Below are 26,103 nucleotides of genomic sequence, written 5' to 3'. Positions count from 1 at the left end.
TCACACTATCGTTGCAAAATTTGTTGTCTCAACTATTCATCACGTTAACAAATCTTCTTTTCAAAAGACTATAACAACTCGTAACCAACCACATACTGGAAAATGACGCGCTAATTGTCTACAAGCTAAAGAACTACTTTCTTGGTTAACTTTTATTGGGATTTTTTTACCTAGACTCCCTCTAGACCTCATCAGTTTGTCACCAACTTTGGGCAAACATAATCTCAACATAAGGACCCATTATCGCCAATCTTTTCGCCTTCTTTGCTCACCATATTAAAGTTTCTCTTAAAATAATCGAGACTCACACATTCTTATCGATCAAAACATTACCCACGTAAGCGGACGTTCTATTTTCATGAACTTGTCTTGATCAACAATGGCGTTCACAACGTTTTTTTTTTTTTTTTTTTTTTTTGTAGTTATTTTTTAGGTGCTCCCAGAAGTCCTTACGGTCTTATTACAGAGCACCGCGGGAGAGCATTTAACAAGAAGTTCACGCCTCCTTCCGTACCAATCTCGCTTATATATGGCTGGAGCTGGCATCGAACCTCAGACCTCTGGGTTCTGAGCCAGAACTCTAACCACTGCGCCACGGCTGCTCAACCACTGCGCCACGGCTGCTCTACCACTATATATCATTGGCGCAACATTTTATACAAAACCAAATTGTGTTAAACAATACCTTTTGTTGAAAAATGCCACAGTTTGGAACGGCCAAAGGTAACCCTCAGTTTTCAACTGGAGATAAGCTTTATGTAGATTCATGATTGCTTGTTTGTTTGTCATTCTTCTCTATTTACTTAACGTGTCAACGCACACATCTGCAATTTTTTAATCTAAAATAGATTGCATTTTTTATTTTTTTTTTATTTTTTTTTTATTTAATATATATTTGCCGTATATTAAAATTTACAATGAAATAAATCGTGTTAATAAATAAGAGAGCTGGAGCAAGCAGAAGACATAAACTGTCTTATCATCGAGCCCCATTTACATTGAAAAAAAAATCGTCAGCTTATATATAAAAAAAGAAAAGTAGCAAAGTACATAATAAGCATTTTACAAGTTAGTTACAATATAAATATAAGTGTTGAAATATAATGCAATATATCAAAAATTAACAAAAGTTAAATATAAATAAAAATAAAACAGCAACAAAAGAGAAGTAGTGTCAATAACTATTTTTTAGATAATTTATATTATTTATTTTATATTATTCAAACAAGTTTTACTCTCTTCCATAAAATAAGACAATCAACTAATCTTCCGTTAAAGTTGCCAAAACTGTCAATTAATAAAAATGAAATAAATCGAGTAAATTATACAAGGTTTTTGGGAGTAATATTTGATGAGAACCTATCATGGAAAAAACATATTAGTCTTATTGAAGCAAGAATATCTTCTGCTATAAGTGTATTATATAAATCTAGGGCCTTTTTTGATTATAAATCACGCAAAATGCTTTACTTCAGTCTTGTTCATTGTCATCTCTCTTACGCTAATATTGTTTGGGCTAACACACACAAAACTAAATTAATAAGATTACAGAGGCTACAAAACCACGCATGTAAAGCGGTTAACTATTTAAAAAGATTAGAAAACCCTTCCCCTGTAATGAAATACATGAATGTGTTAAATATATCAAAACTTAATTCGCTTCAAATATTAATGTTTATGTATAAATATAAGAATAACTTGCTGCCAAAAGTATTTTCTGATATTTTTACATTGGCGTTTTCACAAAAATACAATCTACGATCAAATAGCAACCATAACTATCAATTGAGCAGAGTAAAATCGCAAGTGTCAAAATTCTCAATTATTAACCAAGGTCCGTCATTATGGAATCAGTTAAAAAATAACAATATAAAAGATTTGAAAAGCACTTCCTCTTTTAAACGACAAATGAAATTGCATCTCCTTAACTTCTGATATTTATGCATGTATGTTTATATATGTGTGTGTAAGTATGTTTGCATATGTGTTTGTGTATGTGTATGTGTATATATGAGGATGTATTTATGAGTTTTTATTCTTCACCTAGTATTTTTCAGAAAAAATATTTTATTGTAAATTTACTAAAGGCTTGTGGGCTTTAAATGTTATTAAATGTTATTGTAAGTTATGTTATTAAGTTTTATTCTTCACGTAGTATTTTTCAGAAAAAATGTTTTATTGTAAATTTACTAAAGCCATGTGGGCTTTAAATGTTATTGTAAAGGGGCTCTATGAAAAGATTGTGGTGACACCAGTCATCCGTATCTTCTTTGAGCTCCTGTCTGTCTTATATATATTCTTTGTGTAACGTAAAAGTTTCATTGTAATTTTATTATTTTATTTTATATAAACAGAAAAAAAAAAAAAAAAAAAGAAAAAAAAAAAAAAAAAAAATTTTAAAAGAGATATTTTAAATCAAGGTCATTTTGCAATAAGAGACTCTTAGATTCTTTCCTGAATTGTTCCAAAGAGATGTTTTGAATATTATTTTTTTTTGTAATAAATTTTAAAAAATGTTTCCACAGAAACGGTCCACGATATTGAATTTGGTAAGAACCTAGTTTTCTTTTAAACATGAATTGTAGAACCTGTTGTATATTAAGTTTATAGATACTTAGGGCACCAAGCTTCCTTAAAAGAGGTTCGCAATGAAAAGTTCTGTGTGCACCAAATACAATCCTGCATGCGTGTTTTTGCTTACTATAAAGTTTTTTTAATTTACTATAATTAGTACTACCCCATACAATATTACAGTACGAGATAAAACTATGAATAAATGAAAAGTATATTTTTTTTAAGGAAGCAGTGTTAAGATATGGTTTAGTTTTATATAATATGGAAATATTTATTGAGATTTTATTTTCTATGTATTTTATATGTGGTTTCCATGACAAATTTTCATCTAGTATTACTCCTAAAAAATTAACGATTGGTTCCTTTTTAATAAATGTTTTATTGATTATAAGATTAGGTAATTTTAGAGGAACATCATCACCTTTACTAGGTTTGGAGAATAAGATAAATTTAGTTTTTTCTACATTTAACGAAAGCCTATTACTTGTAAACCACTCGTTTATTTTTAATAGTTCTTCATTAAATATATTAAAGAGAAATTTTATGTTTTTGTCAGAATAAAAAAGATTGCAGTCGTCTGCAAACAATATAACATTTAAAATATTTGATGCTAAGTACAAATCATTTATATACAATAAAAATAATAATGGTCCTAAGATTGAACCTTGGGGCACACCACAAGTTATGAGTTTTTCTTTTTCAGTTTTTTTATAAATAATACATTGTGACCTGTTTGCTAGATAATCTTCAAACCAAAGTAAGTTTTTATTTCTTACTCCATAGAGTTCCAGCTTTTTTATAAGTATCTTATGGTTAACAGTGTCAAAGGCTTTTGACAAATCAATAAAAACTCCTAAGGTAAAATAGTCATTATTGAATGCACTTGTTACATGATTAATCAGTTCAATTACCGCTTGGTTAGTTGAATTATCTTTTTTAAACCCAAATTGTTTACTGTACAGCAAACTGTTTGACATCAAATAGTTATAAAGTCTTTTATACATAATTCTTTCCAATAATTTTGAGAAGCAAGGTAAGACGGAAATTGGTCTTTAGTTGGAAATATTAGTTTCGTCACCAGATTTAAAAATTGGAGTGATTACGGCAACTTTAAGTTTTTTTGGCACAACACCTAGTTTTAATGAAAGGTTAAAAATATAAAATAATGACGGTTCAATGATATCGTAAACTGATTTAACAACATTTACACTAATTTTGTCAATGCCGGCACTTTTATTACTTTTAAGACTATTAAAAGCATTTCTTAACTCGCTTAGATTTAAATTAGATTCTTCCATAATAGTATTTTAGTATCTTTGTTTGAATCAAAGTCCTTGGGCAGCCCTTTTACGTTTTTGTTATATTCAAGTAACCATTTTCAGTTTATCCAATCCTAAATATTTTCTTCGTTTTCTGTTTTAGCATTATTTGCTATCTTGTATTAAGCAACTTCATTAAAATGTTGGTCGGGTCCGTCTCCATCTATACATTTTAACGTGACTCTCAATTAAATACCATCAAAACCTGCTTCATAATCTTTCTTTGTAAATTCAGTTTTGTTAACTTCATCTTTGTTTGAAACTGCCATTCTGTAATAACTGGTCCAAAACTTCGTTATTCCTGATGATGAAATTCCGCTATTGTTCAGAAGTAAAGTTACCCAGATCGTTCGCTTCTGCACTCGTTAAATTGCATTTTAAGATATGTTTGCTAAATTTTTATTGCTAAAAAAAAGTTAAAAAAATTGTTGAAAAAACCAATTCAACTGACCTTCTAGAGATACTTATTAACGAGAATTTTTAATGTAAAATGCACATAGATCATTTAAACATTAAATAAAAAAACAAAACATTTTTATGCTTTACAAAGCTAGAGCAATATTATATCAAGAAATTGTAGAGCATTTTTATTTCTTTTTTAAAATAAATTACTATACGTATGGTCACATAGCATGAGAATGTACTCTCAGGTGCTTAATACATATGAATGAAAGGATGGATGGTAGAAATTTTTGTCCAGTTTTAATAAACGAGGGGGAGAGAGAGAAGGGTCTTAATAAACAGGTGGGTGAGAATTTATTTAACTTTAAAGAAAAGTATACAATGAAAGTTTAATTTTAGTTTTGAGATACAGTTTCTTTGTTTAAAATAAAATAAAAATTAAAAAACAAGAAAAAGAGGGGGGGGGGGGAGATAATAGGTTTAAATGCTCGCGTGGAAAAAACTTAATATTTTTCAGGTGTCTAATACACGGAAGGGTATTAGGCAACTGAAAGTACCCATAGATTCAACTTAGTTGCACTTTATAGACATCAAAAACATGCAGCAAGAATAGTCTCTAATGAATACATATTCACTCATGCTGAACTTTTGCTAAATCATCTTAATGCACTAAACGTTTATAAAATGGACTTTTATTAAAAGCCAATTTTAAAATTAAAATAAAAATTGGGCCTATCCCACCACAGTTTTCAAAAGAGTTTTTTAATGGCAATACGAATAGGCATATAGGTATGACACTTGTAAAAAAGCAAATTTTTCATTTACCATATAAAAAAGAAAAAACATTCACATTTTACAATTTCATATCGCGGCCCTTATCTTTACAACAAACTAACATCCAAAAAATACTACAACCAGAAAATTAGATAAACAAAACATTAGATAGTATAGTGCAAATTAATTGCATCAATTTTTTTTTTAATTGTTGTTTTAATTTTTTTTAATTATTATTTTAGTATTTTTCGTTTTCTCTAATAAACTGTGATGAAAAGAATTTTTTTTTTTTTTAAATTTTGTTATATAGGTGCCCCAAGAAGACCTAACGGTCTTGTCACAGAGCAGAAGTGCATTTAACTAGGAAGTTTATACCTCCTTCATTACCGAGATGCGAATATATATCTAGAGTTCGTTTTGAACCTGGATCTCTTGCTTGTAACGTAACCACTGTGCCACGGCCGCACGCACATAACGTACACGTACGTACATAAGTAATTTAAAAACGTACACGCACGAACATAAGTAATTTAAAAAAAAGTAAATATACAAAGATAGACACTACACCAAGAAAGAAAAAGATCTAAAAATTAACTTTACTTCAGTACTTTGATAAATCTCAACGAGAAATAGCCACACTATGACAAGTGTAACCGAAAATGAAAGACCTTAGTGAGATATAACCGATAACTGATGCTGGAGAGTATCAAAAATCTAAAGAAAATAAATGACCAATTAATGAATGGTTAAGCTACGCATGACATACATGTCTGCTCGAGTATTGTGCGAAGGAGGTTGATAGCTGTTAATAGGTTTGCAAGAAAATCTTTTAATAAACCATTACTTACAGATGCCACGAAGAAGAAGCGTCTCTTATGAGCAAAAGAATACAAATGGACTAAATAACAATAGAGAAGAGTATTATTAAATCTAGTTGTTAACTTTACAACTATTTTATTTATTATATTTGTATAATAATATTATTTTTAAAATAATATTATTATACAAATATAAAATATTATTATACAAATATTTTTGCTTAAGCAGGTTTTAGTTGTTATTATTTTTATGGATTTTTTAAAGGCTATAATTGGTTCTAAATTCATATCTAAATTATTGCTAAAGCTCAAATTCATACATTTTTAATTAAATTCTTCAGTATTTTGTACTTTAGTAATGTTAAAATGTTCAAACATACATGTTTTTGTGTCACCAGGGCACTTCAAAACCTGGATTAAACAAAATTAAATTTTTTTACAACTTATAGAAAATAAGTTCTGAAATTTGTGTAAACATTGACTCTGTGACAACATAGATTTTATTGCTATGCATAATTAGGTACCCTAATAACCAAATTAAAAATATTATACTTATAAAAAGTGCAGACAGTACATTTTGAAACTCATGCCAAATTTAGTAAATATAGCAGTACCATTAAATAAGCAATATAAGTTTTGTTTTGAAATTAGTTATTCTGACCCATTATGCTTCGTCTCAAAATTTGTTTGTTGAAAGACAAAACAAACTAATAAAAAAGGAAAATAGACTGAAATTATACATTATTCATTGCAAGCGGAAAAACTAACTGATGATGTTTTGCTTAAATAATATCATCAACAGATTATCACGTTTAGAATTGATGGCAAAGGATTGTTTAAAAAAAGTCTTGGTATTATAAACACATAAAAGGAAATTGATGCAACATTCAAATAAAAAACCTCAAAATTGCTAAAAACGAAACCGTTAACAAATGTTTTTTAAGTTTTGCAATGTTGCATTACCATATGTGAATACAAATAACCCAAAAACCGAATTTTTGTAAGTTTAATTATTATTAACTATAATTATTATATATTAACTATATTGTTGCTGTACTTCATGCTGTTATTATGAATAAACACGAAAATAATTGTAACAGATCTAAGGGTTTCTAACTCCCACCTTGTCTCCTTTTCAATTTTTTTTATTTGAAATATTTCATTGGAGCACGCAATAATGATTTCTTTTAGCAAAAAAAGTGCAAACAGAGTTTTGATGTTTAAAAAAGCAAAGGGAATATATTTAAAGTAACCAACTTTATTGCAATCTAATTTTTAAGCTGCGGTCGCTCAGCTCATCCTCTGAGTTTGTAGTAACAAGATTTAGATGGTCCGCCATGGCTTTTTTAGCATTATAAGCTTCCTTCTTAATAGCTATATCTAATTCTTCAGGTATATCGACTACCAAGAAGTCGAGAAACTGGTGGGTTGCAAATACCAAATGCTACAACAAATATTACTTTATAAATTTCAAAATCTAAAAACTATTAAATTAATTCAATAATTTTTTATAAAATAAAAATGACAATTAATTTACTTCAAATAGAACGACAAAACCTAGCTTCATGGCCAACAAATGCCAGTAAAATTCAGTTAATCGACCTTCATCGTTGCGAAAATCACGATACCTATTATGAACAAAAATTGTCCGCTAAATTAATAGTCAAAGAAAAATTAAAGTCATAAACCAAAAGCTTTATAATTTCTCCACATTCATGAAAATAACTTGACCTAATTTAATAATGTTAAAGTTTTTGAAGTTAAAGTTTTCTTGTTCATCAAATATTTAAGTTAATATAAAGATCATTAAATTGCTTGTCAAATTTATTGTGGAAGTTTTTTTTGATAAAAATTGCTTATTCAAGCTGAGGAATCAGCAAATATTATTATTATTTCTATCATTGTTATTAACTATATCATAGTATTTAAAGTATTATTGGAGAGGCTTAAATCTCGTGGAATTGAAATTTCTTTTAATTCTTCGTTCCAAAAAAAAAAGTGTGTATATATATATATATATATACACACATACACATCTATATATATATACACACACACATATATATCAGGGCCCGGCAAGGCTTTGATAATTCAATTCAAATAATCGAATCGAAAAAGTGATTCGAGATTCGATTTGAAAAATCTCCTTATATTCGAATAAACTGCGAAAAGAACGTTTTCTTTTAAAAAAATTCTATTCTTATGGGAGAGTGGGGTACCATGACACACTTTTGGTTTTTGCTTCATAACAATCTTTTTAAAACGCCTATTTTTTAGGCGACTGGTTTATTTTGCGGAATAAATTTATACCTACAAAATCAAATTTATAAATTATCAAAATATAACAGGTTAAACTTGTGAGACTATTTAAATTATAATTAAAAATTTATTTCAAGGTACCCACCCATGGAGTACCTTGATACACTCTATGAGCATCATTAAAAAAGTAAATAAAAAGTATAAAACATAGTGAAAAGGCAGATTTTTACTTGAAATATAAACAAATTATTAATTATAACCAAAATAATGCATCCAAAGGTCTAAATCATATTATAGAAGACCAGATAATATATCATTTTCAATAATAAATAATGGCTTTTATGGGAATGGGATCTCCTTGTATTACATTTACATAAATCTTGTAAAAATTGACTATAAATGTTAAAAGAAATGATTTTAAAATTTGTTTATGACACAAATGAGTACTATTCTACAGTTTTAGGGCCCCCCACAAATGCTGTATCAAGTTAACCCACACTTTCTAATAGAAAGCAATCGCATTATTTTTAGTATCAACTTGATTTTTCAATGATTTTGTTTAATAAAGTAAAGAGCTTATGGATTGTAGTTTACAAAATAATGTTACTTACCGATAGACATTAAATAAGGTACGTTAAAACTTATGAGCTTTAAAAACTAATAAATTACTTTGTCATCAAAAAAACACAAACTTCGACACCTCGCAGGCCTAATGATGTCAAACAGTATAACTTTTTTTTCAAAATATAGGTCTAGTAGTAACTTCATTAATTGTGGAGGCATCTTAAGAGTAGTGACAACCACTTTCATTATATGAAAGTGGTTGTCACTTCTCTTAAGATGCCTCCACAATTACAATGTTTCATGGCGCCCCACTTTCCCCTATACATAAAAATTGTAATGTAATTATCTTAATAAACTTTCAAAAATAATACTTAGGGCCTTAACCATTATTATTATAGGAGTTTTTTTTTACAAAGCAATTCTAAAACAAGTTGCTATAAGAAAACATCTTTTTTAATGGGTTAGTGGTTTTTGTGTTCATCCATAAACATAACAGTAAAACTAACTTTTAATTGAGTCTCTTAGTTAACTCAACTTTTATATCATAACAGAAATTTCAAAAATCAATGTATATTATTTCATCGCTTTTCTACGCTTATTTTTATGGAGTTAATCAAAAAGAATTTTCTACGCTTATTTTTATGGAGTTAATCAAAAAGAATGCACGAGAGGCTCAATTATAGTTAAGAGATCGATCATTCTTTTGCACGGAGATTTTCGTTGAACATAAGCGTTTCGTTGAACAGCTATATTACTTTAAATATCTCAGGGCAAGTAAACCAATGATCTCCTCCTATTTGACAGAAAAACCTTGTGTGATACCCTTTGAACTCGACTTTTAATTATTGCAATTATTATTTGCAACATTTTTAAAACTCCACCGTGATACTATAAAAAGAATATAAAATTGCTATTTTGATTTTTGTACATTTATTTTATAGAGAGCGATTAAATTTGAAAAACATTCTTTTTATAAGTCGACTTCGTACTTGGTATATTTGCCATAATGAAACAATATTTTGATTTGTTGCACCATGGAAGTATTAACAGACGTATTAATATTTTTACGTCTTTGGTTGCACTCGCAAGAAAACTAAATTAGAAAACGTTATTTTGGCAAACTCTTAATTAAAACTCTAAATTACTATATTTCTATTTATACAGTGACGGGAGTGATAAAGTTGAACTTTGAAATAAAAGATCAGTCTTATTTATATAAAACGGGGAGTGAGGACAATGAGTTTTCTTCTTTTACACTATATATAATGCGTTGTCAGATATTCGGCTCTTACAACGGAGATTTTTTAATTTATTACCACAAAGTTATTATTAGAGAAATTACGTTTTAAAAGCAATGGAATCCTGCAGCCGAATTCTTTACATTTGTTTAAGCTCCTACACTAGTATTAGGGAGTCTTTTTTTAGTACTCATTTTCTCAATCATAAGTTTCTTACATTTATTTCTTACAGAATTGCAGCCAAAACTTATCAACAGTTCGTCAGCCGAGAACCAAAAGGCCGTATGTCCACATTTTGTTTTTTTTGTTTATTATCAATAAATATTCAATAATCAATGAGGCATGTGCCAATAAATCTAGTCTCAAGAATGATTCAACTTTTCAATAGTCAGATAGCCAATAGTAAGATAATGGCAAACACGATGATGAGAAGTAAACTTAGCAAGTGCTAATTTTGCAATAAATTATATATATGGTTTCCATGAGAGAACAGTAGTAAACAATAATCTAAGAAGACAAAAAGAAAAGAACTCAGTGAAAGGGTTGTTATTTATCAATATAGGAATTTCAACAGTATTGCGATAGTTTGCAGTAAATGACTTAGTTTTGTTGGAGTTAAAATCAACAAACCACTGTGAGCCCTAATCTGTTCCAAAAGTGAGATCAGGTTTAAGATCGACTGCCGTTTCTAAGCAATCGAAAAGAGAAATATTTTTTTTAAGAAAGAAGTATAGAATTTAAATGAAAAGTTGTCAGGAAAATTATCGATGTTGATAAGGAGCAAACAGGACCAAGGATAGAACCTTGGTGTGCCCAAGAGGTTATTGGAAATAAAGAAAAGTGTAGGCCTTTGAGGGTGTTTTTAAAACTGCGACTAGAAATAAATATTTTATTAATTTTAAAAAACTTTCTCAGACTATATAATGCTTATGAAGAAGATCGGCACGCCAAATGTGATCAGTTTTTGCTATGTTAAGAGCAATAACTCTTGCCTCGCCGCCTCCATCTAATGCGACAGAATATTTTAGTTAGAGTAGTTAGCAAATAAGCTGCAGAACGAGAATATCGAAATTCGTATTGATTGTCAGATTGATTGTCAAGTTATTAAACTCAAGATAAGATGTTAGAAGTTTTTTGATGAAAGACTCAAAGACCTTGCTAATAATAGAGTGAAGACTGATTGGACAATAGTTAGAAGGATCAGAATGTTCTCCAGAGTTTTTAAAAATTGGAACCACAGATGTCATTTTCCAGCAGGCAAAAAAACAAGACTCAGTCACCTATAAATAAATTAGGCACCTATTAAATGAATTATAGAGAACAATTTTGTAAGAGAAGTAACATATCATCATCATCATCATCATCATCATCATCATCATCATCATCATCATCATCATCATCATCATCATCATCATCATCATCATCATCATCATCATCATCATCACCATCACCATCATCATCATCATCATCATCATCATCATCATCATCATCATCATCATCATCATCATCATCATCATCATCATCATCATCATCATCATCATCATCATCATCATCATCATCATCATCATCATCATGTTTTTTATTACTATCTTTGCAGTTACTAAAATTTGGCGTTCAAATAGTTATTTATCAATGAATCCAACTTGTAAAGTATTATATAAAAAGCTAATTTTTACTAGCAAAAAAACACTATATAATAAGTATTATATTACCTACTAACAATACTAACAATAACAATAATATTACCTACTAACAATTCATTCACCTCAATCATTAGTGCATTAAATAAATTTATTAATTAAATCAGTGTATTAAATCAGTGGTGATAACCACTGCTTGTTTACTAATGACAAATTGTCAATATTGCAGTCATTAGTAATCAAAAGTTTGCAAATATTAAATTAAATTACCACTTATAATCAGCATTGAATCTAAATCACCAGTGATGCACGCATAGGGTTACCAAACTATTTTTATCTGCAATATTATATATAATATTACCTGCAAGGTTGTAATGTTGTATTTTGCGGCGATACTGCTAATGAATAATTCAAATATCCTTCCAAAGAACCATTTGGTGATATCGATGTTCGATAAAGTAATTTTGGAAAAAAGTTTGATGTAAATGCAATTAGAAATGCCTATGATATCAAAATAAAAAAGAAATACAAATAAAAACTTTATTAAAAACATGATATCAACTGTACTATGTTACAGCTGTTATTTAATCTATTCTATATACGTACCATTTTATTATATATTATGCATTGTAATTTCAAGTGTGGCGAAAACAATACAAAAAATTTCTTAAATTTTAAAGTTTTAATTTAGGCAATTATTGCTCAACATATTCCCAAGTAAGAATATTTAACTTATTTTGAAGAAAAAAAAAAATTATTATTTAAATATTGCCTTGTAATACTTTTTATTGGAAAAAAAAGGCGAAAATTTTATTTTTTCACAAATTTATTTTAACTTCGATTTATTACATTAAAGAACTGCAAGTTTATTTTATATATCTTGAGAAGCCTTAAAGTTGAAAAACGAGAAGTATAAATTGAGAAGCCTTAAAGTTGAAAAACGCGCTAAGTTTGAGTAAACTGATTTCGAGAAAAGAACAAAAAACTAAACTACTTTTAGTTGCATATCAACAAAAATAGATATTTTCTTTGTCCATTTTAGTACCAAAAATTTTTTAGTTGGTCCAATATTTAAATAGATGATAGATTTAAGTATATAGAACGTGGAAATAGAACTAACTTTTTATTTTTGTGACTTAATGCATTTTGCAGATCGGCTCCTCATATATTGTTAAACAGTATTAATGCTATGTATTATGTATAAAACTATATATTGTTAAACAGTATTAATTTTATGGCTAAAAATTTAACTGCCAAATCTAATTTTTATTATAGTTATTTCTCTACTATAGTTACAGTTTTTTTTTTCATTAGAGTTTTTTTTAACTTTTACCATTAGTATTGTTGTTAATATTACTTTTATGAATATTTAATAAAACTATTTTTTGGATTTAAGATGGACATCAGTTTTGTTTAATGACACAAATACTCCACAAACAAACCTGGTGATGATGTAACTCCACAAACCTGGTGGGCAAACAGTTAGTAACTAACTAGCTTTATAGTAATTTTCAAATGATTTTTTTTTCTCACAGTATTATTTTATTTTGTCTTTGTTATGTTATTATTTATAGTATTTTCTTTTTGTCTATGTTATTATTTATAGTATTGGATCTAATATATTTATGATAATAAGTAAACTTATAACATTGCAATTTTATTACATATCGCTATCTAGATATTGCAGCTTGGTAGTTATCTATATTACTACAATATATCATTAGCTACATATTGTAGGATTATAGTTGGCAGTAACTTGATTAAAAATCTGTAGATAGTCGATTGCTATTGCAGCTTTGTAGCTACAATATTGTTATGGTGTATTGAAAGCTACAGATTGTATGTATGTTGCTAACTACAACACTAGGGCAAATCTAAAGCTAGTCAACAACAACATATCGCAGCTAGAAATCTTATAACAGTATATCGAGTTTTGTCACTAACTACTTTATAAGGACAACTCTATAGCTATTAGGTGGAATAACTACCTATCTTTAAAGAGATATGTAGATATGTATACATATCTCTTTGTCTTTAGTTAGCCATTTTAGTTAGCTTGCTGAAACATAGTCATAAATCTATAGGTAGTTGATATCGCTAGGCAACTATATATCTATCAATTCTATTGGTGGGACGATACAATGAAGGAAGTTGAGATATGACACATTGTAAATTTAACAATGACTGATGGAAAAATTTAAACCATTATTCCACAGCGAACAACTCCTACCTGCTGTTTAAGGTGTGACACATGCATTGAAAAGCTTCATAAACATTTTTTATTCAAACTTACTTTTCAAAATCTCTAGTAATTTGTTATTAATAAAGATTTTACCATTATTAAAAAACAATTATAGATATATTAGTTGTTTGTTCAATTTTAAAATTCAAGTTTACAAAAGGGTTAAAATTACTTTTAATCAAAAAAAACTAATACATAAAAAAAAAAAGTTTCTCTTGTTATTGCAATGTCACAATACACTACACAAACACTTTACTAAACACCTAAATCAACATAACTAATTAATTCTTTATAATATTTATTCCAAGCAAAAATTCTTGGAGTTTTTATTTTATCAAGAAATAAGAATATAAATTTTATTCATTAAAATAATTCCTCAACAACATTTTTACAACAATAATATCGCCATCATATATTTTTTTAAATAAAAAATTTTGAGGATAAATTACTTCTGTATAATTGTTTACTGAGCAAATCTTATCTTGTTTTTTAAAAACCACTGTTTTATCTACCAATGAATGAGAATAAAGTTTTTTTGTAAGAATCTTTTTTAAAGTTATATGAGTTGGAAGTAAAGATGGTTTTAAAAAAAATCTTTATTTGTATGAATTATGAGAAGAGAATTCTTTGTGAAGTCTAGTGTATTTTGTTTGCCTCATTTAATATTTTTTTTCGGAAATGTTCAATACATATTCCAGGGAATTTAGATGGTTTCCAATTAATTCTGTTTATAAACTTAATTCACTGTATGTATATATATATATATATATATATATATATATATATATATATATATATATATATATATATATATATATATATATATATATATATATAAGTTTATTATTTCTTTTGAGAACAAAAAATTTAAATTTAAACAAACAAAGAACTTGAATAAAAACTGGCTTAGTAATTATTGGACTTGTAAGCAACAAGTCCAGCCACGTGTTGAATGATCATCTGTAAGAGACATGTACAACAACATGCATTTCATACTAAAGAAATTAGTTACCATAATGCTTAAATTTTGACCTAACTCTCTCACCTGTGACAACCACAAATATTTAGCTTTCTAATACAATTTATAAACACTTTAAACAATTTATTTAAAGGTGTAAAGACAATTATCCTAAAAATCATTAAAGAACCTTCTTTGGCAATAACAGCAGCTGCAGATAATCTATGTATAGGAATTAAATTTTTTTTTCAGTAAGCACAGACTCGGCAATGATTCAGGTTTTAGTTTCCTTTTTTAAGTATTATTTCTAGAAAAAGTAATTTCACAAACAATTAAATGCTTATTTTTGGTTTGAGTCCTCAAATTTAATTCAAAACAAATTCTTTAAGAATAAAGGCATTTAGATTTTCTTTTAACAAAGTATTACAGCTTTGATTGGATAGCAAACTTTTCTTACCCTCCAAAAATACTGCAATCATAAAAAGATAAATTAGTGGCAAGCATTTAACATACTAGACAAAAGCATACAATTTTCAGAAGTATTCCACCAAAAAAATTTGACATTTACAACCACTGAAAAACATTTGACATTTAATGCATCAGTAATGTAGTAAAAATTAAAAAAACAAATAAAAACTTTATCAAAGAATCACAATAATTGACCATATCACTTTTTTATGATTCAAATATTTTTTTTAAATCTTATATTAAATAGTTTCAAATTTATTTATAATGTTTAATTTAAACGTATACATTTTCGCAAAACGTTAAAAAAATGATCTGCAGGTGATGTAAATGTTAATTGATAGTAAAGAATGTAAATTATTGTAAATGTTATTAAAAAAAACCCTTAAAAAATGAGATGAAAATGGTAGATTGAATTTGTTTATGTTTGACTTCATTTTTCAAATAAATATTAGGAACCTATCGTTTTCAAAAAAACTGGAAACTAGAAAACAGCGAAAACAGTATTCATAATACAACTAAAAAATGTTGGAAAGTAAAAGTGTACCAATTCTGAAATTTTTATTATGTTATTAGACCCAACTAAAAATATAATAATAATAAATTTTTAAATATTATAAATATTATAGCTTTAAAGTCAATGGCAATTTAATGTATTTTATCTTCCCTAAGATTAATTTCATATAACCATTTCTTGTTCTATTTTAAAGTTGTTGATATGTAATATTACATGTTAGAGTTCATGCAGATTATTGTTTTGAAGGTCATTCATTGTTTTATGATGAATGTTTATTAATTGTTTAATGACAATTGTAGTTAAAAGTCTTTGGCACTTTTTAACTAGAAAAGTAGAATGAAAAAGGAATGCAGTTATGCCACCAGTATTCAAATCTCATTAAAACTTTGGGGGGAATTGTTCTTGGTAAAATTGTAAAAAAAGTGCTTGGTAAAATGGTAACTGAATTGGAAATTGATGGAATACACAGGATGGTTAATTCTTTAATTGTAAAAGAAAAACCATTTGAATTTTATTTTTTGAGTGAATGCAATTGAAAACTTTGGAGTTGTTATTTATGGTGTTATTTATTACATGTTAGCATGTAATACAGGGAAATGCGGTGCCGTTACTACAACAGGAAAAAAATAAAATAAACAAAATAAAATGTAGTGTCATTAATACAACAAGAAGTAAAGAAAACAAAATAAACAAAATAAAACATCAGGACTTCACGACAATGATCAATGGAAAAAAAATAGACAGCATCATGGTACTGGAATAATGAGCCTGCAACCAATAATATCATTTGTGAATACAAGATAAAGCAAGAGCAGAAACAAATGTGGTTTGTTATTGCATTTTTGTTAAAAAAAGCAATAACAAACAGAGCAGAACAGTCAACTATAACTAAAAGGAAAAAGTAATAACGAAAAACAAAAAATGTTAACAAAAAATCAAAATTAACAAAAAAGGTTTTTTTTTTTTTACATTTGAAATGAGAGTTAGATAAAGAAAAATAATTTTTTTTTGAATTAAAAAAAAACAATAAAAAAAACATACATTTGATATTACAGCAATTTTAGCAACTGCATCCAATATATTGTACCATATCCCTATATCTTGGGCTCTGTCTGCAATAGGTCGTCTTGTTTCACAGATCAATTTATTTGAATCAATACGAATTTCAAAAACATTGTTTGCAAGAGCAAAAAATGGCGCTAATGGAAACCCTGCCACAAAGATAGTTATAAAACCAAACTGAATGACTAAATAAAAAGGATTTTTATTCTTAAAATAACGCAAATGTTAAACTAAACTTGCTTTATATTATAATTGAAAAATATTTTTAAAAAAATGGAAATGTCTGACCCATTTCTAAGTATTCTGCTCGAAGACCTTCATTCTCTACAAGCTCATAATCATCTTCCCATCTTGGTTTCAATTCAGATGATTCCTTTCCTCTTTTTCTTTTTTTCCATTTTTGCTTGATAAGTCTATTGTTATTTGATAAGTCTATTATTATAAAGAATGGTTATATAAGCTAGCCTCAGTTATTATAAGCTAACTTCAGTTATTACAAACAACTATTTTACTAAAAAATTCAAATGTATTTAATTATTTTATTTAATATAACACTCATATTCTAATTAAACAAATTTTAATGTAAAAATATACGGTATCATGACTTCTTGAATGTTTCCAATTACTTGCTTGCCCACCATAATAATAATAAGCTGTTGAGCAAGGTCGGCCATGCAACCTCCAGGGCCACACTATAATAAAAAGTTATTTAATTTATTTAAAAGCTAAAAATCTAAAAAACTTTGTTGTTGATGCTATTTATATCAGATATTTAACTTTTTAAATAAAATTGATTTCAAAAAGAACTATGTATAACAACAAAACATTTTAAAAGTTTTTAAGGTTCCTCAAACTTTAATGTTTTTGTTGTGCAATATTTTAAATTATATATAAAATAGTTTAAATTGAATATTTGTATATTTATAATATTTGTATATTCATAATGTTTGTATATTTACAATACTTGTTGTGCAATATTTTGAAACAAATGTTGTACCATTAATAAAAAGATTTTGAACAGAAAAAAACATTTTAATTATTACTAGAAATTTGCTCATCACCTCCAAATCAAGAAAAAAATTTGCTCACCTCCTCTAAACGAAGGCCAAATATTTGTCTATAATTACCAGGATAACCAGTCAATCTATTTGGTTAAATGTTAAAATTAATATTAAGTCTAACTATTAAAATGTTAAATATAAATTTAATTCAATTTAAACTATTTTGTATACAACTTTGACTCAATTCTATACTTTGCATTATGAAACAATAATTCTATAGTTATATATGATTTTATTTTATATAATTGAAAAATAAAAAAAAATTAACTTAAACATTAAATTAAAAAATAGTAAGTCTACTGGTTACAAACACATTTATTCTTTTTAATAAAGTTGGCATGATTATAAGTTTTAAACATAACAGGTAAAAAATCACCTTCCTTTAATAAAAGCGATGTAAAAAATTGATGCGTAGAAGTTGACAAACTGGAACACAAAAACTTTGAATGTTAAGTTGTCTTCATACTCTGTTTGTGTGCGATGCATTTCTAGAAACAAATGCTTTTATCATATGGCATTGGCAGTACCATGGAATGAATTTGTAGATTTCATTTCCTTTAAAACATTATTTTATCTTTTAAAAACACTTTAATATCACTTCTAATCAACTTAATTTAACTAAAAAATAATTAAATAATGATTTGATTAATCTTTAGAACTCATACCCCAATGAGTTAAGGCTAGAGCAACTTTCTCATAAACCTAAAAAAACTAAAACTTAATATACAAATAAAAAATAATACAAAAAGATAAAAGTGAAAAAAGTATGCAAAAAAATTTGAACACAAAAACAATTATTAGTTATTGAATAGTTAACTAAACAAACAAAATAACTGAGTTTTTCATTCTTTATTTTATTTTTTTTATTTTTTATTACAGTTTCCATTCATATGATTTGCAAATTAAGCTTTACCACTATTTGTGGTTTTTAGATAACCAAATTATATCCAAATATCTGAATAACAATTTTTTAATTACTTAAATTACTCAAATAATTCTACAATTAACTAAACAACACCACTATGCTCTAAACAACATCACTATGTACTAAACAACATCACTATGTTCTAAACAACACTAATATGTACTAAACAACATCACTATGTACTAAACAACATCACTATGTACTAAACAACATCACTATGTACTAAACAACATCACTATGTACTAGATAACACCACTATGCTCTAAACAACACTAATATGAACTAAACAACATCACTATGTACTAAACAACATCACTATGCACTAAACAACATTACTATGTACTAAACAACATCACTATGTACTAAACAACATCACTATGTACTAAACAACATCACTATGCACTAAACAACATTACTATGTACTAAACAACATCACTATGTACTAAACAACATCACTATGTACTAAACAACATCACTATGTACTAAGCAACATCACTATGTACTAAGCAACATCATTATGTACTAAGCAACATCACTATGTACTAAACAAAATCACTATGTACTAAGTAACATTACTATGTACTAAGCAACATCATGATGTATTAAACAAAATCACTATGTAATAATCAAAATCACTATGTACTAATCAACATCACTATATATACGATTGCATTGTAACAGCTTCAGAAAATTAACTTGGTTAACTTTTATCCACATTAAAACCAAATATTGTTTAATATATTCTGGATTTAGTTAAAAAGCTTTAAAGCTAGTGTCATTTTTTTAAACTTTTGTAAAAAAACTGTTACTTTAAAACTTAAATCTTAGAATATAAAAAAATTTAAAAACTTTTTTCTACATACTGATGTAATGTGCTAATAAAAGATGAAAGTTATATATTAAAGGTTGCAGGTTTATACTTCCAGGTGTCTCCAGGTGTCTGTTCTCATAGGTTTAAATATTATCATAAAAGCAATAATATGCAATATACAAATAAAACATGTAACTGATTTAAAAAAAAAAAAAGAAATTAAAAAGCATTGAATGGATCGTGAAAAAAATTTCTATTATCAACAAAATATTATTTTAATCATAATTATTATTTAATAAAATTATTGTTTTTTTTTGTTAAACTAAATTATTTTAAATACAGTGATATAAATAAATAATTTGTTTAAAGTGTTAAAAATTAAATTAACAAAATTATAATTAAATAACATATTATGCTTTTTGAATATGTGTTTTTTTGTAAAGAAGTTTTTTTTTGAAAGCCAAAAAAATATTAAATTTGATAAACTAAATAAATAACAATGATAAAACTATATTGAAAAAGTTATTTGATAACTGTAATTTTTAAAAAATGTTTTCAAAAAATTAACTATTACCCTTGATAAGATCATGATGCATATAAGATTGCAAAAAGCACCTGTTACATTTGCTATTAACAAAGCTCTGTGTGCAGTATAATCATTGCGAGCTAAAGGTCTGTATACTAATAGTTTGTAAACAATAACACCAAGTAAAAAAATCAAAACTAATGACACCTGTTTAACAAAAATAAAGACAAAACTTATTAGAAAAAAAATTTAAATATAAAAAGTTGATTGAAAAAATTAAAATTATAAAAAATAATGTTTCTACTAAATCAGAGTATTAAAAATAAACAGATTCTAAAATAGCATCTCAATTAACAACAAAAAAATTAAGAAAACAAATTGAAATAATAACACTTATAAACAAACCATAGTAAAAACTATAAAAATTCCAGAGTAGATGCGTGGCACACGCTGCTTAGAAGGGAAATGTGGTTCAGGAATACCAGTGATAGGATTTGGTTCTACATTTGGCGCAAGTGCAGCATATGAAGGGCGTGGTTTCTCTACCTCTAACTCATAATCTAAGCAATCCCAACGATACGCTAAAGTTATTTCCTTCTGCTTCCAAAATTCAAGAAATAAAAAAGCTAAAAATAAAAATATGAAAAAAAAAAAACGATAAAAATATGACAAATGTACAACTAATTTTAAACATTATGATTTAAATTCTAATATAAGGTTCTATTTAAACATCAGCAAATAACATAGTATAACAAGCAAATAACAAGGCATAATCATAACTACTGATGTCAGCAATAAAAGTAGGAACTGCATTTTAACAGTTTCAAAAAGTTAACTAGGTTAACTTTTAACTAAATTTAAACCAAATATTGTTTAATATTTTCTGGATGTAGTTAAAAGTTTAGTTTTATTGAGTCTATTTCAAACTGGGATAGAAAATATTATTGATTTTAAAGCTTTGGAGGGTTAATCTTACTTTAATTTTTAAGCCTTTAATTCATCTTGCTTTAACTATTAAAGATTACCAGGCATATTTTTTTTGGAAGAAGCTCACATGTTATAAGTTTTTAAATTTCTTTCTTCTATATTAACTTTTTTTAGAATCTGTGTGAGCATATACATACAAACATACATACATACATACATATATATATATATATATATATATATATATATATATATATATATATATATATATATGTATATATATATATATATATATATATATATATATATATATATATATATATATATATATATATATACACACACACACACACACACACGCACATATATAACCCCCTCCCTACCCTCTTTTTTAAAAAAAAGGAAAAGTATCATAAAGATGCATAGTTCTTTTGACATTCTTTTTTTATTAGTTAAAAAAATTTATGGTTAACAAAGCTCATATACAAGACAAAGAATTTAGATCTTGTTATATTTGTGAATGGTGATGTACTTGATTAGTCATTTACCCTTCATCTTCTAGAATTAACTCTTACTTCGAATCTTTCTCGGAAAGCATATATCAAATCGATTGCAAATTTAGCGTCTGTTAAGGTTGCACCTCTTTATTGTGCTCAACACTTTCTTACTCCAGATTCTATTCTTTATCCCTATAAACCTCAAATCCGCCCTTGTTTGGAATACTGTTGCCATATCTAAAAATGCATTGTAAACATAGTTTGACCTGCTCTTGCAGTCAACTTCCAACCATTATCACATCGTTGTAATATTGCTTCTCTTTCTCTTTTCTACAAATACTATAACGGGCACTGCTCTAAAGAGCTAGCATCTCTAGTGCTATCTACTAAAGTTTATTCTCGTGTGACTTGTTATTCAATTAAGTCTCATCTTTTTACTGTGAGTGTTCCTAAGTGCTCCAAAAACACTTACTTGTCTAGTTTTTTTCCTCAAACATCAGTTCTTTGGAATTCACTTCCTTCATCTTGCTTTCCTGATTCATATAATTTGCAATCTTTTAAGTTGTCTGTCAAAAGTTATTTTGCTCTATAAAGTTCATCTTTTCTCTTCCAGTAACTTCCAGCTCTAATAGTGGTTGCCTGCAGCCTTGTTGGAAGCAAAGATGTTGAAAAAAAAAATTTTCTACAAATAAAATTAGTATTTAAAAATAACTTAAAAAAATAACATAGCTACCATTATTATATTTTATTGCATTCAAAAAAATCAGTTAAAAAAACTGCTGTAGGTTAAAAGGTATCGTGAATAATTTTGTTAATTGTTTAGTAAATATTAAAATATTATATATTATTATACATTATTATTATTATAAATTATATTATACATATAAATTATATACACTATATACATAATAATGAGCCTTGCACCTACTTTGTAAAGTTAATTTTTCTTCATACGTGCCAAACTCATTCTGTTTTAGCTTGATTCCCTTTTAAGTTTTTATGAAATTTTAATACCAATTATTTAGAGAAAATTTTTTTGAATTGCTGGATTTATTTTGCAACAAAAAATGCACTATAAACTATTTTTATCTCATCAATACAATATTATTAACTTTTATAGGTAATGTATTTTTGTATATATATTTAATTTAATGATTTCCAATTTTATCTATAACTTAATGTTTTAAGTTATGAATAAAGCAAAATGAAGCAGTTTCAAATTAAACTACCATGTTTTAAATGTAACAGTTTTTATAATGCCTTTTTTTTATGAATGCAACTTTTAAAAAGCAAAATAGCTTCATAAAATTCAACAGGATTGGTTTATTTATTTATTTTTTGCAACTGATTGAGATGGGAGAATAAATAAGAAATTTATATAATGAGCAAAGTGATGAATATAAAAAAAAATATTTTTATAGTTTTTTTTATTTTCATATACAATGTAATTTTTTTTTTTTTACACTTTATATAATTAAATTCAGATTTGGGCTCAAAACTTTATTAACAAAAAAAAATAGAGAAAAATATGTGAAAACTTTGAAAAGTATAACCAATATGTGAAAACCTAGAAAGTTTAAAAAAATATGTTGAAACTTAAAAAAAAAAGCAAATTTTGATCTGAACATAATCTTAACTACCCAGGTCTGAAACATTTTTTCAAACCTTTTATACTTAAATATTACTTAAGCTTAAGCAAAATAGTTAAAAAAAACAAACAACCTATTCCCTATTTTAACATTTTAACTTTTTTTTAATTAAAAACAATAAAAATTGCCAGAAGTTTTAAAAATGGTGCACTTGTACATGGTGAACATTTTTTTCATAATATGTTTCATAACAGCTATTAGTGATGTGCGAAACTAAGATTTTAAGTTTGAAACGATTTGAAACGAAACTAAGCCACTTTCGCTCGAATTCGATTCGATTCAAAAGTACACTGCACTGATATTGAAATTTGGTATTTAAATAGTAATAATTTATAGTGTGTGACAGAACACAGAACAGAAATGAAACATTATACATTTTAGATTTAATAACCAATCATATTGCAGTTTTAAAATGTAAACAAAATACTAAGCAACACAGACTAGACTCTAGAGTCAAATAAAAGTGAATGAAATCAAGTGAGACTAGTATCATACAATACAATTACAATGTGTAACAATTCAAGTTAAAAAAAATCAAGTCAAGTACTTGCAATGCAGTGCATAGAATAAAGACTAGGACTAGTATTATATTTACAGTTATAGTTTAACAGATAATACAATACAAGTAAAAGTACAATGCTATAATGAATACAAATGCTATACAGTTATGTAAAGTAGTAGTACATGCATAGGCAATTGTTCCAGAAAGTCCGAGACCTTAATCTACAGTGTACTGTACTGACTGTGGCTGGCAGGGCAGTCTGGCTTCGGTACGCTACTGCTATGTGCTATACTACAAATTTTCGTGAATAAAAGTTAGTTCAGCCACATGCTCAGAGAGTAGATTACATCGCCTTCTTGTAACAATGTTACCACATGTCAAGTTCGATCTCTCCAAATTTACAGAAGTTGCTGGAATAGCCAATAGTGCCCTTGCTATTCTTGAGAGTTTCGGCAGACGGTGATGATTAACTTTCCACCAATCAAGTACATTGACCTCCTCCTGCACAGAAGCTGCATCATCAACTGGCAGCATCCTATTTGCAGTTGCTGCTGTAAGCATGCTGTAGAAGTCATCCCATAAACTACTTGGCTTGGAGGCTGCAGCTGATGTCCGACCAGGACCTGAACTAGGACAAGCACTTCCAAAAGCAGGAGCGGGAACACCAGCACTAGCAGATGTTCCTACAAAGTATTATATAATATAAATAGATGTAAAACTAAAATAGCAAACAGAAATGAAAACCTATGCATAAATGTTTTTTTATTCATCTGTAGTTAAATTAAACCACAATGCAGTAAATCTGAAAGTTAAATCTGAACTGCAGGCCATTACCATTACCATCAAGTCTTAATCTGTGTTAATCACCTAACATAAAACATAATAGTTTTGGAATTGTACCTTGAATTAAGTTCGTGTCATGATCGCTCAAGGCACAATGTCCACCTCCACCAACACCAGTACCGCCACGAGATCGGAATTCCTTAGAGTACTGATGAAGACTGTCTACAACAGTAGCTTGCTGTTGTTCAGAGAAGAAGATGGATTTGTAGCGTGGATCAAGAAATGTACATGCTGCATCAGGCAAAGCTGATATGAATTGCGGAAATCGTCGGTCTAGTTTTAACTTTAATTTTCGAGCAATAAGTACACCACAACCCTTATGTGAAGGATCATTGATGAATCGCTGCAATTGCTGATTAAAGCCATGCAAAGCCGGAATTTTAATAGACAACGTTGGGTAGTTCTTGCCACATAATTCTCTACTTGCTTGTTCAAATGGAGCAAGAATTGTGTGATAGACTTCAGCAAGCTTCCAGTCTGCATTAGTCAAGTTATCAATTTTTTCACTTATTGCTAGCTCTGCAGATATAGCATCTTTTTCTTTGCATAATCTCTTCAGCATAAAGTAATCCAAGTTCCACCTAGTAGCAACATTGATTATCAGTTCTCGTTCTACCTTTCCTAATTGCTTCTGCTCTCTGTGCAAATTCTGTGTAGCCTGGCAGCTATGGTGATAATGTGACACAATATGATGGTTTTTGGAAAGGACAGTCTGCATTCCATCAATTTCACTCACGGCATCATTGATGGTTAATTGTAAAGTGTGATCAAAACAAGAAAGATCATAAAATGATTGTGAGAGATTCATGGCGCTTTTTATATTACTGCCATTATCACGCAACGCATAAATTGGAACAGTCCGAGGAAGCTCCCAATTATCAATAGCCTTGTCTAAAGATTCAAGAATGCTTTCGCCGGTATGTTCTCCTGGAAACGACTTGTTTTCTAATGCAAATGTCTTTAGCTCAAATTCAGGGCTTACATATGACAGACAGAAATAAATAAATGGATCTTGCACCCTCGAAGTCCACAGGTCAGTTGTGAATGAATATGAAGGAATATCTTCAAAATCTCGATATATTTCATTAGTGGTTTTCTGTTTTACACTACAATATAACTCAGGTACAACTGATCTTGAAAACGTAGTTCTGCTTGGCACCAGATATTGTGGCTCCATTAATTTCATCAGTTCTTTGAATCCTCTGCCTTCTACAAAGTCGTATGGCAACATGTCTAGAGCAAGCATGCGACCAACCGAATTCGTTATAGCGATCGCATTTGGATGACTTGACAACCAATGTGCTTTCTTATTAAAAAGATCATCAACTTTACTTTGCTTCTTATTTTCATTTTTCAGTTCTTGTTCTGCAAGTTTTCTTTTACGATTCTCTTCATTTCTCGCTACACACTCTTTATGCGCTTTCGGATGAGCAGCACGTAAGTGAGCATAAAGACCTGTTGTTGCTCCAGTTGGGCATTGAACAGGTAACTTGCATGTTCCTAATTTGCAAATGCCTATAATTCTATTGC

General features: G+C 27.8%; 1 protein-coding gene across 2 annotated transcripts in view; it reads right to left on the bottom strand.

Moving 5' to 3' along the window:
• Positions 1-6,875: 6,875 nt before the first annotated feature.
• LOC100199510 (anoctamin-7) overlaps positions 6,876-26,103 on the bottom strand; it is a 64,836-nt gene continuing 45,608 nt past the window's right edge. For both annotated transcript variants that reach the window (XM_065799238.1, XM_065799239.1), the window contains exons 15-25: positions 20,561-20,781; positions 20,204-20,362; positions 18,559-18,595; positions 18,270-18,381; positions 17,922-17,976; positions 17,427-17,524; positions 17,121-17,245; positions 16,812-17,017; positions 11,950-12,089; positions 7,425-7,515; positions 6,876-7,331 (exon numbers count right to left, since the gene is read on the bottom strand). In XM_065799238.1, the coding sequence (XP_065655310.1) occupies positions 7,146-7,331; positions 7,425-7,515; positions 11,950-12,089; positions 16,812-17,017; positions 17,121-17,245; positions 17,427-17,524; positions 17,922-17,976; positions 18,270-18,381; positions 18,559-18,595; positions 20,204-20,362; positions 20,561-20,781 (1,430 nt within the window). In that variant the 3' untranslated portion in view covers positions 6,876-7,145. The remainder of the gene's footprint in view (positions 7,332-7,424; positions 7,516-11,949; positions 12,090-16,811; positions 17,018-17,120; positions 17,246-17,426; positions 17,525-17,921; positions 17,977-18,269; positions 18,382-18,558; positions 18,596-20,203; positions 20,363-20,560; positions 20,782-26,103) is intronic.

Source organism: Hydra vulgaris, chromosome 06, assembly GCF_038396675.1.
Source record: "Hydra vulgaris chromosome 06, alternate assembly HydraT2T_AEP".
NCBI lineage: Eukaryota > Metazoa > Cnidaria > Hydrozoa > Anthoathecata > Hydridae > Hydra > Hydra vulgaris.
Note: the sequence above shows the minus strand (reverse complement) of the source record. Positions and strands in the feature narration are given on the sequence as shown.